The 17,131-nt window shown below is 37.7% G+C and overlaps 1 protein-coding gene across 1 annotated transcript in view; it reads right to left on the bottom strand.

Moving 5' to 3' along the window:
* Nucleotides 1-17,131, bottom strand: part of CDH2 (cadherin 2) — a 213,997-nt gene that overhangs the window by 42,237 nt on the left and 154,629 nt on the right. Inside the window, exons 6-9 of the mRNA XM_047697406.1 lie at nucleotides 12,450-12,594; nucleotides 9,619-9,791; nucleotides 1,267-1,404; nucleotides 400-585 (exon numbers count right to left, since the gene is read on the bottom strand). Of these exons, the coding sequence (XP_047553362.1) occupies nucleotides 400-585; nucleotides 1,267-1,404; nucleotides 9,619-9,791; nucleotides 12,450-12,594 (642 nt within the window). The remainder of the gene's footprint in view (nucleotides 1-399; nucleotides 586-1,266; nucleotides 1,405-9,618; nucleotides 9,792-12,449; nucleotides 12,595-17,131) is intronic.

Below are 17,131 nucleotides of genomic sequence, written 5' to 3'. Positions count from 1 at the left end.
AATTAATTCAATTTAAATTAAAAAAGGACCCCCCCACCCCCGCAAATACTTGAGGATGTGCTGTACCACGAACACATCTAACTACACCTACAGTCAACACTGTGGAGAACAGTCCTGTCTTCAGAATATTACAATTGTCCAAAATGACTGAAACACAACTGTCTCCCAGAGATAAGGTGAAGATATCTATGTTGGCCTCAAGGTAGCCCCCACGTAAACTGAACCAAAAAACACCAAAAAACAAATGGGACTCCCGAAAATATATTAATTCCAGATTTAAAGATGTCTGAAGTGGGGGGGGGGGTAACCTAAAATTCAAAAGGGAACTACAGGCTAGGGAGCACATACTGGTCGATGCAGGCTGCCGGTCAGAGAGATGAGCGGCCCAAGGGCACTTACTTTGACGACGGTGACCAGGCCGTCATTGCTGTTCGGGTCCGTCTGAATGGCAAAGCGCCCCGTAGGATCCCCGCCACTTATCCTGTACACGGCATTCCAGGCCGGCGTGTGGGGTTGATCCTTGTCCGTCACAGTTAGATTCGCCACTATGACATCTACCCTGTTTTCAGGGACTTCACCATAGAACTGCAAGAAAAACAAACCTCGGTCGAGAGGAGCGACATTGGACCGGTGAAGGACAGGGCGTCTTGATGACCACACTGCCCTGATTTTACTGCTCCATTAAATCTTTATTACCCACACTAAATGAGGAAATCGGTAATACAGGTAATCACAGCATTTATGTTTAACTTTAAAAATACTATCACTTTTCTCAGCAGTCAAAATTTCTTCCAAATGATATTATAGTTTCATTAATATTAAAATTAGTATCCATTTGTGAGTATCTGGGTGATTAATTCAGGGCTGGAGAAAAGGACTTGTCTGAGGGAAATAATTTTCCTCAAGAGATAATGTATCTATATGTTTGACAAAGTGGCATAAATCAGTCATGTAATATCCGTTCAGTTTCCTGCACCTGAAAATATTTATAAATTTTCTGTTATAACAGCACAAAGTATTTTTAGACCATTTCTTCCAGGTGGCATATTTTAACAACTTCATCAGTGGACCTGGGAGACTAGGAGAAAACAAATTACTTAGGCGCTTCATTTAAAAGTCCTGATGACAGCAAACGTCTGAGAGAGTAGCCAATCTACGACAAGGATAAGCAAATTCTATCTCTATTTAATGTATTTATTATTCATGACAAAACTTCTCAGTAATGGACCACAGACCTAAATTCTGTGAGTGACAGTCTGTACTTACTGTCATGGCAGTAAACTCTGGAGGATTGTCATTGACATCTGTCACCGTGATGACAGCCGTAGCCGTGTTTGAAAGGCCGTATGTGGGATTGCCTTCCATGTCCGTAGCTTGAATGATTAATGTATACTGTTGCACTTTCTAAAAAGACAAAAAGATCACACCTTAGATGTAACTAATTCCTCAAGAAGACACAGCAGTTGTTTTGTAAATAGCTCTTTATTACACCCAGAAAGCTCAGCATCATTCATTCTGATTAACATTGCTTGAAAGTTCCCAAGTGGAGCCGACTTTAGCTTGAGAAGCACAGGCCTGGTTCCTGTCTGGAGAGAGGCGACTGTATATTTTCACCTTTACTTGCGGAAAAGATCACATTGCAGATGTGTGAAATTCACAGAGAAGCTGACACTTCCATCTGGTCTCAACCACCCCCCTTCACAACATTGTGATCAAGCGTTCAAGTCACTTGGTTTGTGTTTACTTTCTCATATGTTAGTTTCTACCCAGTTTAGAATACTCCAGACAATGAAAAATCTTGATAGAGTATGTATGTGTGTATGTATATATACACACATTTCATTTTACATTTTCATTTCACAGATTTCATTTTATAGACTAAGCTTTCTTTTAAGATGGTCTCATATATGTTCTATTAGAACAGGATTATAGAGTATTTTCTCCTACTTTCCACCAGTACATACAATTTACAACTATGCAGGAGAGATATATTCTTAAGTGAAGTTAAAACCTAATTAAAGGGTTTATGTTTATGTCCTTATTTGTAACTAAGGAACACAGTGCTGCTTAATATTTGTACACTCAAAAGATTTCCATTTTGGCCTAATGTTCATTGTGCCCATATACCTATGAAGGACACGGATACATCTGCATATAGATAGTCACTACCAAACAGGTATCACTACTTTTAAATTCCAATTGAATTTTTAAAATATTTCATTTATTTATTTATTTATTTATTTATTTATTTATTTATTTAAGAGAGAGAGGGAGAGAGGCAGTGAGAGGGGTGAGGAAGAGAGAGACAATCTCAAGAAGACTCTGAGCTGAGCTCAGACCCTGATACGGGGCTTGATCTCATAACCCTGAGATCCTAACCTGAACCAAAACCAAGTGTCAGACACCTGATGGACTGAGCCACCCAGGTGTGCCATCCAAACTGAATTTTTAAAAGGGGGAGCCAAATTAAGCTGCACTCTATCTAAGAGAATATCTGGAGACTGTCTGAGAAGTCTATAGCACTGACAAATACACTTTATATTAGGACAACTTAACCAAAATGATTTTCTAAAATCATTGGAAATCTCTGTGGAAATTGGCACAGATAAAAAATATAGATTTTTTTCATAAATGTTAAAGCTTTCTCAACAACAAAACTCACTTCTTCATACAAAAATAAACTGTCACGGCAAAGTACAGTTTTCCCTGATTCTAAATATAAGTAACATTATGAATGGCCATTCTTAAGGGATTTCTGGAGCTTGGCTAGAACAGACACAAATTGTAGCTTTTGATTTAGTTGTTAGTGGGAAGGGCAAGGAAGAAGAAACGGGTAGGAGAAAAAGCCAAACCCCACACATCTGATTTTAAGTCTCCTGTCCATCCAAATGCTAAACTCTAGCAGTTATTTATCTGTCTTCCTAAAAAAGAAAATACCATTTATTTGAATTTAAAAAAACAAACAAAGGAATAGTGCTAGCTGAGCTGTTTACATTTTTTCTTAACCCGTAACACCTCACCATAATGCTTACATAGGCTAAAATATTTCTCAATGATTTCTTTTCCCAATCAAGTGTCATTTCAGCTTAATGTTCTCGTGGTTAGTGAGAGAATTTTATAGGGCACTCAGTTCAGATTCCCAGCTGAAAATCATGAAAATAAAAATTTGTTATGACTTTGAAATGCCATTTCTGTTAGCTGCTATTCACAGAAGCAGATGAACATTTTCAAAAAAAGGAAGAGGTTTTTCTTACTGTTGTTAAAGAAGATAAAAAACCCCCACAGATACTGTATGGAAATAGAGCTAACAAATGTCTACTTTTTAAATTATAATGTCTACTTTAAAATTATATAAGCATAATATATACAATTTTCCATTGAGATGAAATACTAGGATCAGTAGCTAATTTGTGAAATTTCCTACCACTTTAAGTTAGTCTTAGAATCTTTAAGGTACAAAAGAAATTGTTATTTCTAAAATACAATGTCTCTTCAAAAAAAAATCCAACTTGGTAAATAATAATGATCTCCATTTTCAAATGCTTGGTTGGTAAAATGCTCTTACATTTAGAAAGAAAGACATGACAGCCTGTTTTAGACAACCAAACTATTTAGGGCTTCTTTGCCTAATTTAGACCCTGGGCACTTAAAAATGTTTCCTTACTTCCTCTTCTAGGTGGGTAAAATCTCAATTCAACTGTTTGCTATCAATCCCACTCTCCCTGTGACTCATTTATTTAACTTATCAAAGTTATGTATCACCCTTCATCCACTTATTCTACACCTTCAGTTCTTTGTTTCTTACTTTCAAATGCCTATTGTGACCCTACACCACTGCCTTCGGTATTTCCCTCATGGTTGAATGGTGGTTCTCAATGGAGGTAATTTTGCCCCTCCCCCGCCAAGGAGACTTTTGATCATTCCTTGGACATTTTTGGTTGTCACAGTTGGGGGCTGTTACTGACATCTAATGGATGGCCATAAAGGCAAGAGATCCTGCTAAACATCCTATGATATACAGGACAGGCCCCCACAAAAAAGATTTATCCAATCCAATATGTCAATAGTGGCACGGTTGAGAAACTCTAGGCTTCAGTCCCCTTCCCGTCACCCTGAGCCTGGCAAATACGAAATGGAAAAGCCACCTCAGAGATGACTTCAGAAAGTCCTGGAGGCAGAGCTGTTGGACTGGCATGTATACACCTCTATCACTGTTTCTAGTTGATATGGCTACTCCCCGTCCATAACCTCCTGGTTATGTAGACACAAACACACACCCCTTCTCAGGCCCTTGCCTTGTCAATGTTTGTGTCATTGGTATACAGCCTAATGTCTGAACAGAGTAAGCAAGTGATAAATGCTTTTGACTTGGTGGTTGGATGGGTGAATGGATGAGAAATCCTGGGCCTTGCCTTACACTAGAGAAATCCTTCCAGGTTTGGGGGGAAAAAAAAACATCTTATTTACATGGCAGCTGTTATTTATTCATTAAATCATATACTGGGAGTAAAAACTAGCTCAGTTTCCCAAACTACAGTGATTCATACATCATCTTCCCAATGCTGCCATATCCTCATATTTCTATACCATGAGTCACTTAACATTAATCTTGACATTCACTCCCTTTTAAAAAAATTTATTGTTAAATTATCATAAATAGAAGACCAGCATCACCTCCCATAAATATAACTGTAAAATTAAACACAATATAATCCTTGCACTCTGGCAGTCTCTACTTGACGGAGTAGCATCTGAAGACTTGTGGTCTCCAGTTTTCTCTAGAGGCATCCCTCCATGTATCAATAAAAATCATCACACCTGGCACCACACTTTGAAACACTGAACTAAAGTGATATGAGTGAATGAAGACGTGAGAGTAGTGGTCATTCATTCAGTTGACACACATTTCATGAATGTCTACTAGATGTCAGGTGATGTAGTATTTACTTGGATAAAATAATGAGTAACCCCAGAGATGGCCTTGATATCCTTAAGTGATGGAGGAAGCCATTAATGGATCCAGGAGCAGACGTACAAAGCACCTGTAGTAAGAGTTGGAAGGTGCGATGCAAGGACTTCAGTAGGGCATCCAAACCAGTCATCAAAGTCTGGGGGAAAGAATGAATGCAAGAGACATTTTGGAGGTAAACTGAAAGGAAACTGATGACTAAATTTATTGGTGGATGGATGGCAGTGCATGGTAAAGGCAGGTAGACTGTGATCTTGGGGAGACTGAGTTGGTGGTACTGGTCACATGAAATGGGAAATTGATCAGGACTCATAGATTGAGGGTGATGATGGATTGCTTTTATATGCACTGGTTTAGGGGATGGACAATTAAATAATAATGTCAAGAGAACTTATAAGTACAGGTTTGTGACCCTGTTCAAATTCTTAAATGCCAAGTCCTAGTTCCTTCACCTGTGAAATGGGGCTGATGGTACCATCTACCTTGTGTTTCTGGAGTCTAAATTCTTTTTTTTTTTTTTTTTTGAATGCTTACTGTATGCTGACAAGTTTCTGGGGCCTTGATAAGAAAAAAAAATAACATTTTTTGAGACTGAGTACTAACTACATGCCAGAAGTACTGCTAAGCAGTATACATTATCATATTCAATCCTCACAATTACCTGTAAGGCAGGTGGATTTTTTTTTTTTTTCCAATCCTCATTTTCCAGATAAGGAAACCAAGGCTTAGGGAGGCAAGGAAGCTTGCTCAATGACACCCAGCCATAAGTAGTAGAAGCAAGATTTGAACCCAGGTCTCTGTGAGTCCAGAGTCTATACCTTTAATTGCTCCACTATATGAGTGCCCTCCTATAAAGTGAGAATATGTGCATGACAAGGGAGCATCCTGAGTGGGGTAGGCAGGTGGAAAGCCAAACGTCAAGATGAAGAAGGAATGGGAGCTGAGCAAGAGTGTGGGCTGTTCTTTCAAGGACTATGTGTGGAAAACAAGGAGAAAATCACATAATGTGAACATTTCTTCAGGGTTCCTATTCGGGGTAAAAAAGAGCACATCAGCCTCACCAAATACTGAGAACAAGAAGGCAGATATGATATCTATGTGATATATCTATCTCTGCCCATCTCAGGGAATACAGAGACTACTAGGGATGTTTAGGGAGCGGTTGGGGTCTGGCTCTCAGAGTTCCCCTGCTCTAAAGAGATGGGAAAGGAGCTCTTCAGGCAGAGGAAATCAAAGGAACAGAAGATTTGTACAAGGAGTTGTGTGTGATTGTATGAGGGCTGGACATCATTTGCTCCTCAAGAGGAGACAAGGAACCCCAGGAGGTTAGACCAAAGAAGGCTTTGGGACCAGTGTCATAGAGGGTTTGGAGCGCCATGTTACAGAGCTCTGACGTCATCCCAGGGGTCGTGGGGAGTCATTTTACCACAGGGGAGACTCAGCATGTTTACAGATTATGAAGCTACTATTGGGTTTTAGAAGGCAAGCTGTAGGGAACAGAAGACCAACACAGTGGAACGCAGAACATGAAGCAGAGAGCGCAACGGAAAGGATCAGTAGACTTGGAAAACAAGAAGTTATCATTCTTTCTTTGCCATGAGAAAACGATGCTGAGGAGCCAAAATGATAGTGCTCACCCAGTAGATGCCAAGGCTGGATTTATGATGGCAACAAGGGAACAATAGCTAATATTTATCGGGCACAGTGCTGAATGCTTTATGCCTTGTGTTACCTCACCCTTACAACCATCCCATGAGGGAGGTAATATTTTTATCCCCATTCACAGATGTGGGAACTAAAGTTTCAGGTTAATACAGTGAAGGTCAAATAGACCATAACAGGCAGTCCCAGGATTTACACCCACTGAAGCAGAGGGCTAGTCATCAGTAGTCTTAGCCAGAAAGGGCAGGCGATAGACACCAAGAGAAAGGGGTAGAGAAAAGAAAGTGCCAGGAAGAAGCCCAGCCAAGTTAAAGCAACCTGAAGAACTGATATTTTTCTAAAACTACAGATTAAAGTAGAATAAAAAACCGAATCTCAGTAAGGATTTCAATGATTAGGAGTTCAGTCACTTGTAGGTGTCATATATCCTGGGAGAACGACAACTGAAATTACTTCTGACAGAGAGAAAACTGTGAATTCTAATAGAAATAAAAGAAACTCAGGCCTGCACCAGGCCTGAAGAAGTCAGAGTAATTTATCCCTGGCCTCAGGCAGAATTACCATAAACCATCCGAGATAGATACATTTTTTTTCCCGTTAAATGACTTTCAGAAAAGGAAGGTTTTTCTGTAATTTTCTCTGGTAACTCATTGTTGTGTTTAATAATTTCACTGTCAAGAAGCTATTTCTCACACACGATTCTATCGTTTCTAATCCATTCCCACATTCGTTTCATGTGGGGCATGGCGGCTTCTGTCCACTGCAAAATAGACCTAACCACGATTAGGGTACGACGTCAGGCTTTCATCCGCTAAACTAAATGCAGTCGTTCTGGTTTTTAAATATGGCCGGTCTGCGGGCATAAAACAACCTTTAATTCTCGGTGCCTCTTCCTTGTCATCAAACAGCCCGGCTCAATGCGGTAAGAATACCGCGGTGTGCAAACATGATGAAGCCCCATTTCTGTATCTCACGAGGACAGTGTGAATGAGAGAGAAGTATTCGTATTGGGGGATGAGCTATACACCTCCACAGCATGTGAGCAACCTGGCACTCAGGGGAGAACGTTAAAAAATACCCCCTATTCTTGGGGTGCCTGGGTGGCTCAGTGGGTTAAAGCCTCTACCTTTGGCTCAGGTCATGATCCCAGGGTCCTGGGATCGAGCACATCAGGCTCTCTACTTTGTGGGGAGCCTGCTTCCTCCTCTTTCTCTCTCTGTCTACTTGTGATCTCTGTCTGTCAAATAAATAAATAAATAAATAAATCTTTAAAAAAAAATACCCCCTATTCTCAAACGAACTATGCACGCATGCTGAGCTCACTGGCATTAGGAATTGTGAATCATACAATATTGGAAGAGGTGGAAAGACACACATGTTCCAAGGATCATGGAACAAAAGCACTACGGCAAACACTAAATTTCAACTATCTCCCACACAGATTATTCCTGGAAAAAGAATCGGTCACACCCGGAAGTTAATAGGTACAATGTTCTAGGTGTACATCTACCTCCTAAGTAAGGCTCTCAGCTCAGTTCAGCTGTGAATAAAGTAAACTTGATTTGTTCATACTACTTCATTAAAGGGCTTTTAGCACTATCTTGCGTATATAATTAATTGCAATAGTAATGTTTTCTTCGATCCAATTCAAGTGAATGCTATTGAGGCAAATAAAACATCATAAAAACCAACTCCTGAAATCCTTGTCAATAGTATTTATTATGGTAAGCATAATGTTTCCTTTTGACATACATAATCTGAGGTCTCATTACTGTAAAAGTGGGCTCGGCCAGAAACCTACAAAGCACAAATGTCTATGAGTTAAGTACTTGGATAATTCACTCACACAATGATTACTGATGGTCAATAATGACCTTGAGAATCTCTTAAGAAAATGGCCAGAACAGCATAGAGAAAGAATGTAAAAGATTCATTAGGAGCGGGGTTTTGGGGAAAGGATAGAAGTGGGGCTTAAATTGAGACATGAAGAAATGGAAGGTTCAAGAACAAGAAGAAGGTGCAAATCATTCCTGGTGGAAGGAATCACATGAACAAAAGCACAGAGGTATGTGTGAGGACCGTGGGTTGAGGTCTGTCACAGTGAGATGAGCATTGGGAATTAAGAAAAGCCCATCCCCTTTCAGACTGTGACACTACATGGTATTTCAATGCTATCAACAGTTTATGCCTTTTCAACAAAAATCATGTCAGAAGTCTGTTTTCCTCCATTTATACCTTTAAAGGCTTGTCAGTAGAATTAATGCCATTGCTGGTCTTCAAACTTGTTAAGTAAGTCAATTTTAGAGTTAAGGGGCAAGTTCTAATAAAGGAGATAATCTCTTTTTACTAAACCAGGCTATCCAGAAAAGCTACAAAATACCTCAGCACACACGTTATTTGTAGCTTCTTAAATATATGACTGTTGGGCACCTGGGTGGTGCAGTCGTTTAAACACCTGACTCTCGGTTTCGACTCAGGTCATGATCTCCAGGTCGGGGGATCGAGCCCCATGTGGGGCTCCATGCACAGAATGGAGACTGCTTGAGACTCTCTCTCCATCTTCCTATGCCCTTCCCCGCCCCCACCCGCAAAACAAATACACAAATCTTAAAAACAATATGACTGTTAAAAATTATCCTAAATTTATACACACATTATTTGTTCATGGTCTTTAGTTTAATTACTCACAAAAACATTTGACTGTAAGGGAAAACTGAGAAAATGGCAAGTGTTCTAAAAATTAGGTACCAGATACATCTAATTGACTTGGTCGATTACGCACTAAATAGTGCACAGGCCAGCACGATCTATCCAGTACGCACACATCACTTAACCAACTTGAAGTCTGGTCAAAACAGCACAAGATTTCTTTGAAAAATTGATACTGAATGATACTGTCGATGTACGATTACCTGGAGATAAACTGCATGGGATACCATATACCTTTAAGATTAAAAACAAATTCAGATAGTTTTTGGTTGGCTTACTTCTCTATCAAGTCCAGCTGCCACTGTGATAATATCACCCGTCTCATTGTTGATTGTAAACATGTTGGGCGAAGGGGTGCTTGGCGCCTGGGACAGGATTCTGTACCTCAGCATTCCGTTTAGGGCGTTTGGATCATCAGCATCTATAGCAGTGACCGTCATCACGTATGTTCCTAGAACAGGACATATGGAGAATGAATGGTCACCCTGAAAGTCGGATCTCCCAAACAGATATACCTAAGAGGTGTATTTGCCTTTTGGGTTGATCTTAATTTCACTTTCTCAAAACAAACACTTGTCATTTAGATTGAATGAAAAATGCTGCAGATAAAAACGGCCCTCACCTTAAAAAAAAAAATACAAAACATGGTTTAGATCCTTGAAAGGAAAATTATTAAAAATGTATATATTTGTAAACATTCATGTTTCCCCGTAACCTAGAAGTTCACTATACGATTCAAAGAAACGATCACTTCAGACCTTTATTTGTATAAAAGGCAAATAATAGTACAGATGCTATTAGCAATGTATTTTACGTCCACTACTACTTTCCTTTTGCCGTATTTTCCTCTGTTATACAATAACATCGAAAATGACATGCTGAGCATGAGTCTCCTCAAAGCCTAAGTCACTTTCTGAAAGTAAGCTGTGTGCGTAACGATGCACACTCCATTTACTCAGGTCATAAGGAACCATTCCATGCATTGCTGTTTTGGTACATTGAATAGGAGTTTGGCATTGTGGTTCATTATTTCCTAGGGGATTACAAGATCACTGTAACAAACTCAGGGACTTCAATTTATTAGATATTTTGGAAAGGAAATCAACAACGCATTGGAATCAAATAAGTTCAAACTAGCTACACACCCTGTGTAATTTAGAAGTAGAGAGAAAAGTAGTTACTATTTAGGAAGGTCTGTTCTGTGGGATATTTATAAGAACTAGCATATAAAATTTTCCATCTCTAACCCACCTTCCTCATGAGCGTGCTGAGTTCAGTTCTATGTTAGAACCTCTCTGTGCTACATACAGTTTTGCCCCAGAATTCACGAAGGGTTGATCACGTTATTCAAATCTTTTTCCAGAGCTTGTCCCTTGAGTGAGACACTTTTGACTATGTGCCCATTCTACACCCTTATTTTTTTTTTTAAACTTCATTGCATATGTGCTTGCTTCCTTGGATTCTATTTTTCTCCCCTACTAGAATGTAAGCTCCAGTAGGGAAGGGTTAGGGTTTGGGTTTAGGGTTAGGGTTTAGGATTAGAGTTAGGAACTAGGGTGTCACTGCTGTGCCCAGAGTGGTAGAACAGAGTGACTAGTATGCAGCACAGACTCTATAAACATTTGGTGCATGAACAAATTAATGGTTAAAACAAAAAAAAGTATTTTCTGGGACATTGAACCAAAATACTGATTACAATGTTGTTTAATTCAAGATCCTTACAGAATGATTACTGGAAATACATGCATGAAATGTCTTTAGTTCTTATGAACATTGAGTTTTTTATTTAAAGGACGCTTTGGTGGAGATTCATGATCAAATGCATAATACATCTACCTTTAATGGTTCATTTTTGACAATTTTCATGAAGGAGTGCTCTTAATAAAGTTAGAAACAACAGAAGAACAAATAAAAGAAATGATTTAAAAAAACAACAAAAAATAATTACCCCACATAAAAAATCTTTATCTTCACTTATATTTAGAATATGTATATAGGTCTTGTGTTTTCGTATGTATATGTTTTAATAGTGTTTGATTTTATTGTATTTTAAAATCCCAAAGAAAGCTACTCTGGAATGTGACTCAGGAGGAGCCAAAGATGGCTGAACTTCCCTCTCCAGCTCCCCTTTGCCCCACCTGAACTTCCTTTCTGAGGATACAGACAGGTACATTTGGAGCAAGAAACAGTGCCAATCTAAGGCATGTGTGGTTGTATCTATAAACTGGTGTACACATAAAGGAGCTACTGGCATAAACTGGCATAGGTGACAAAGGTAATACATAATACTATTTTAAATGTTGAGGCTCTTTTAAATACAAAATAAAAATAATAATCATGTAGCTAATTAAATCTCTCTAAACACCAAATCAGCTCAGGGAGGCTGGTGAAACACTATCTTTTCCCATCTCTCTACCCACTGTTTTTCTTGTCCACTAGTTTTTCAAACCAGATTGGCCTTCGTAGCCTTGTTCTTCTGAAGTCTACAGTGTTTTCAGGACAGGAGTCTACAATTGTCATCAAACATCCCTACACGATGATGAAAGGCTTTGGCAACTCCTGTTTCTAGACTAGGACACTTTCCATGCCACTGGTCTAAAAGTGTGGGCTGCAGAAGACATTAGGATCATCCCAAAGTAAATATCCAGTGTAACCACAGCTATCTCCAAGCCCCCTCTCTTTCTGGCTTTACCTCACTGTCTAGCCCAGGAATACCAAGTACCTTTCAGACTCTCCAACCGAGTTTTATTTGCTGCTCCGACTAATAGGATAAAATCTGCAGTTTATGAACAGAAATCCCTGGTCTTCTGGAGCTCACTTTTTTTTCTGCCACACTGAGTTTATCAACGACAGTAGAATGAAAGGATCCCACAGATCCTATAATATAGAATCAGAGACTACAGTGTATATATTTTAAAAAGTGGGAAGTGATGTTTTCTGCTTTGTCTCTTCTATCAATTTTTTTTCCTGTTATTTTTTTTCTCCCTAAAATCATTTCGCAAGAAAGAAAATAACACCAAAAGGTTGCCATGATTTCTTCTCTTGTTTATAACCAGTGCTGACTTATATGACATTTCTTGAATCTTTAAATTATTATGTTTAAACTCACCAGGCTTTGACCCCTCAGGAACTGTCCCATTCCAAACCTGGTGTAAGAACTCTGGTCTGTTATCGTTCATATCAATAACGTTGATGACAATGTCAATAGGGTTCTCCACTTGATTTCCATTAATATCCACTGCATGTGCCCTCAACTGCAAAAATAATTAGAAAACAGAACTATTTACTAATGTATGTCTCACGTGAGAAGGTAAACTATACACTCACCATGCTATGAAAATAACAAGGGCGAACAGAGGAACTGAAGAAAAAGCTACTCTCCCATCAAAATTTAAGTTAGCCAGAGGCACCTGGGTGGCTCAGTCTGTTAAGTGTCTGTCTCTTGACTTCGGCTCAGGTCATGATCACAGGGTCCTGGGATCAAGCCCCATGTCAGACTCCCCCATGGGCATGGAGTCTACTTAAGATTCTCTCTCTCCCTCTCTGCACCCCATCCCACCAAAATAAATAAAACCCTTAAAGAAAATTTAAGTTTGCCAAACTTCATGTGATTAGGATAGACACAGCAGTAAGAGCCAACACTTACTATTTGCTAGGCATTCTGCTCAGGTTTATGGATTTTAACTGGTTTGATCCATATACAAAAGAAAGAGGCAGAAATGATAAGGGCTTGAAGGTGAAGAAACTGAGCATTAGAAAATCCAAGTAACTTTGCTCTGTCTCTTGACAGAGCCCATATCCAAAGCCAGTTCTGTCCAGTTCCCAAATCCTTTTGCTAAATCTGTACATATGAGTCAGGGTAATTAAAAATGTACTGGGCACAGAGTAGTCGTAGAGATTGTAAGAACAGAGGAGAACTTAGAATTAAGTGTGCATAGGGAATTTTGACACTAGGTGTGTTTTTTAAATTGTAAAAGTCACTCATAAACATTAAAAGTGTGTGAGTATGTAAAATAATTGTTCCTCTCCCAAGCTTGAGTTTTATGGTATTCTAAGAATTTTATCTTTTTTTTTTTTTCTTTTTAAATAAATAGTCAGTCATCTACTCTTGGTAGAATAGCCTCAAAATCTTTTAATCCAGCGCATAGAGATCCATTACATTCTTTTCAGTAGCTGTGTAATGTTCCATTGAATTGCTTCTTTTTAATGGGATGCTTCTGTGGTTTTTCTGTTAAGTATGATGCTGGCTGTTGGATTCTGCTGGGCATGGTTCATCAAGTTAAAGAAGCATCAATATATCCCCTTTTTAAAAAAAATTTAGAGATTATCTAACATGAGACAATGCAAATTTTATTATTGCCTTTCAACAGCTCTAAAATAATCTTTTTTCTTCACTTATTTAATATATCACATATTAATAGATCTTCACACTGAAACATCCTTGCAATTCTATAATTGATTCTATTTTTTTTATGAGTGTTGTTCTCTTCTGTCCTCGCGGTAAGACTCTGCAGCGCAAGAGTTTACCCCGAAACTGACCTGAAAATATTTATTTCCCGTTTTAACCACAGGAGTTCAGATAATGAGACTTCATACAGGAAGAATTATCTAGAATTTTTATATTGATATTCTTTATATTCATAAATCTGAGACTCATCTAACTAGAGACTGGTCTATCATGTGCTATTTTTATAAAGTTTCTGTATTAATGACACTTTGTCTTTATGAAAGGTTTGGAAGTTTTACTTCTTTCTTTATAGTTTAGAACAATATAAAAAGCACTAGCATTAAGTGTTCCTGAAGGATTAAAAAAAAAAAACCTGGTTGATGAAACATTCAAGTCCTTTGGAAGAAGGGAATGTTGAGTAGTACTCAAGTAGTACTCAAGAGTTTAAAAAAATTTTTCTTTATTTTTACACCCACTGTGAGGCTCAAACTCATAACCCCCCAATCAATAGTCAGATGCTCTAAAGACTGAGCTAGCCAGGCGCCACCCTCCCTTTTTAAAGAACAACTCTCATTTTACTTGTTTAAGCTCTACATCCAATATGGGGCTTGAACTCACAACCATGAGATCAAGAGTCACATGCTTTACCCACTGAGCCAGCCACGCACCCCCTGAAAACATTTTAAAAATTTTCCTATGCTTATTCATCTATTTAGATCTATAGGAGTCTCTCTCACTCTACCACAATATCAATATTTTAACAATTTTCAAAACTTCAATAATTTAAGAAGTTTTTATAAGTGCAAAAATTCAACAAATATGTTATTGTGCAGTGTAAGAGTCTAAAAACAAACACAAAAAAAGTTTTGATTGACTAAGTATCAGTGATAAACCACTGGGAATACTAATTCATTACATGAGGCAACTGGTTATCTATAAAGCAAAAACAAAGTACATCTAGATACCGCTCTCCTTTTAGTAAAATACACTTCACAGAGGTTAAAAATATAGACACCAAGATAAATAAATAAGTACAACAGATAAAATTGGGGAGATTAGAACTATCTCTAAAACTAGACTTTATGATAAAATTGAAAAACAATTTTACAATGCAAGAACTATAGCAGGGTAGATATTATTAACAAAGTTTAAAAACAAACAACAAAAGAGGAAAATATATGACAAATTAAACATTAACATCCCAAATAGATAAGAGGTTCTTAATAGTAAGTATAAAGGGTAAACAATTCCCAAAGAAAATTCAACAGAGAGGGGCTCCTGGGTGGCTCAGTTGGTTAAGCATCCCACTCTTTTTCTTTTCTTTTAAAGATTTTATTTACTTATTTGACAGACAGAGATTACAAGTAGGCAGAGAGGCAGGCAGAGAGAGAGAAGGAAGCAGGCTCCCCGCTGAGCAGAGAGCCCGATGCAGGGCTCGATCCCAGGACACTGGGATCATGACCTGAGCCGAAGGCAGAGTCTTTAACCCACTGAGCTACCCAGGCGCCCCAAGCATCCCACTCTTGATTTAAGTTCAGGTCATGATCTCAGGTTTGTGAGACTGAGCCCTGTGTTGGGCTCCACACCGGACATGGAGCCTGCTTTGGGATTCTCTCTCTCCCTCTCCCTCTGCCCCTCCCCTCCCCTCCCCTCTAAAAAATCAAAATTCAACAGAGAACAGGAATAGGGAATTCACTTTGATTAGATATTCAGATTAGGCAACTCAAAGCATTGAGATAATTTCTTTGCCAATGATAATTAGGTAAGTAAACAATGCCTGGAATAGATAATAGAGTGGAAAAAATATATCTCCTATACAGTGGGCAGGCAATGCAACATAATACAACCACTCTAGAGAATAACATCACTATATTTATTAAAATAATTCCAATTTTAGAAATTTATTCCAAGGATATAATGGGCAAATGTACAGAAAAAAAGTTCATTGCCATATTATTTATAGTTGCAAAGTAAAATAAAAAAACAAATTACCCAAATATCTACCCATAAGTAATTAGTTAAAATTATATTACATTCATTCAACAAAATCATTTGAAGCAATCAAAAACGATGCTATAAATAAATAACTATTTACTGACACGGAAAGATGCTAAATCTTTTGATTGCAAAAGTGACAAAAGCTGGTTTCAGAGAATGATGCCAATTTCAAAGAATACATTTATGAATCTATGCAAAGAAAAACATCTTACAGCCTATCACCAAATTGTTTAAAAAAAAAAAAGTAAAAGAAACAGGTTGGTTTTATGTACTGAGATTACAAATCATTTTACTTTCTCATTAGTACTGCATTATTTGGAAGTTTTTATAATGTGCATATATTCTGTCTAAAAATGATAATTTCATTGCAAATTTTAGTTATTCATGCAGAAATTGGAGAAGTAATAAAGACCAACTTAGGTTTCTATATTAAACTCATGAAAAAATTATTGAAATCTTGTTCCAGGAAATGTGTAAGCCTGGCTAAGAAAAAGGAAAAGAAAAATGCCTCCTGGAATTTGATTAATATTAGGCAATTCTTGAGTTTTAAAACACTTCAATTAATATTTTTAAATTGGAAAAATCACTTTCAAATATATACGTATTTTTGAAAATATGAACATAATAATTATATACAAAAGTGATAACTCAATAAGAAAATGAATAAAACAGAAAAATAAAGAGTGTAAAAATGAACATAAGAAATATAATAAGACAATATATCAAGAATAGATTGCTCAGATTGGCAGATGGATGAAACCATGTGTTGGCCGGGTTATGAGAGAAAGGGAAATCTCAATTTCTGGTTGGGAGCATCTAAATGGCAGACCTTTCTGGAAGGAATAGAGCCAACAAATAAAATTAAAGTGCACTATCCATTTGCTAAGACTATTTCATGGTAACAGTCAGACCACGAAGAATAGGTAAAGATGACAAACATAGATGTCTACTGAAATTTTAAGAAACTATCATTAAAATAATAGCCGACACATTTTATGGAATACTATGCAGTCATTAAAAGTGTTGTGATCTCTATAATTCACAGGCAATAATCTTTGACTCTTTGACTTCCTTCATGTACATTTGTTCCTCTAAATCCTTAGCCACACCAACATGTAAAGGGTGAGGAGATTTTAGGCAATCTCACTTCCTTCTTTGGCACTGTTTTTATTTGGTTTGGTTTGGTTTTTTACCCTAAACATTCATCAATTCTATAAAAACCATGAAATCATTACAACAAGTTGAAAAGCTTATTTCTGGTATTAAACCTGTGAGTATCAAAGCTCTAAGACCCATATAAGAAGTGAATGTTAAACTACACAGTTAGAAGGGTATTAATACAACAG

This window comes from Lutra lutra, chromosome 12 (genome assembly GCF_902655055.1).
Source record: "Lutra lutra chromosome 12, mLutLut1.2, whole genome shotgun sequence".
Classification (NCBI taxonomy): domain Eukaryota; kingdom Metazoa; phylum Chordata; class Mammalia; order Carnivora; family Mustelidae; genus Lutra; species Lutra lutra.
This window is presented reverse-complemented; position numbering and strand designations above follow the sequence as displayed.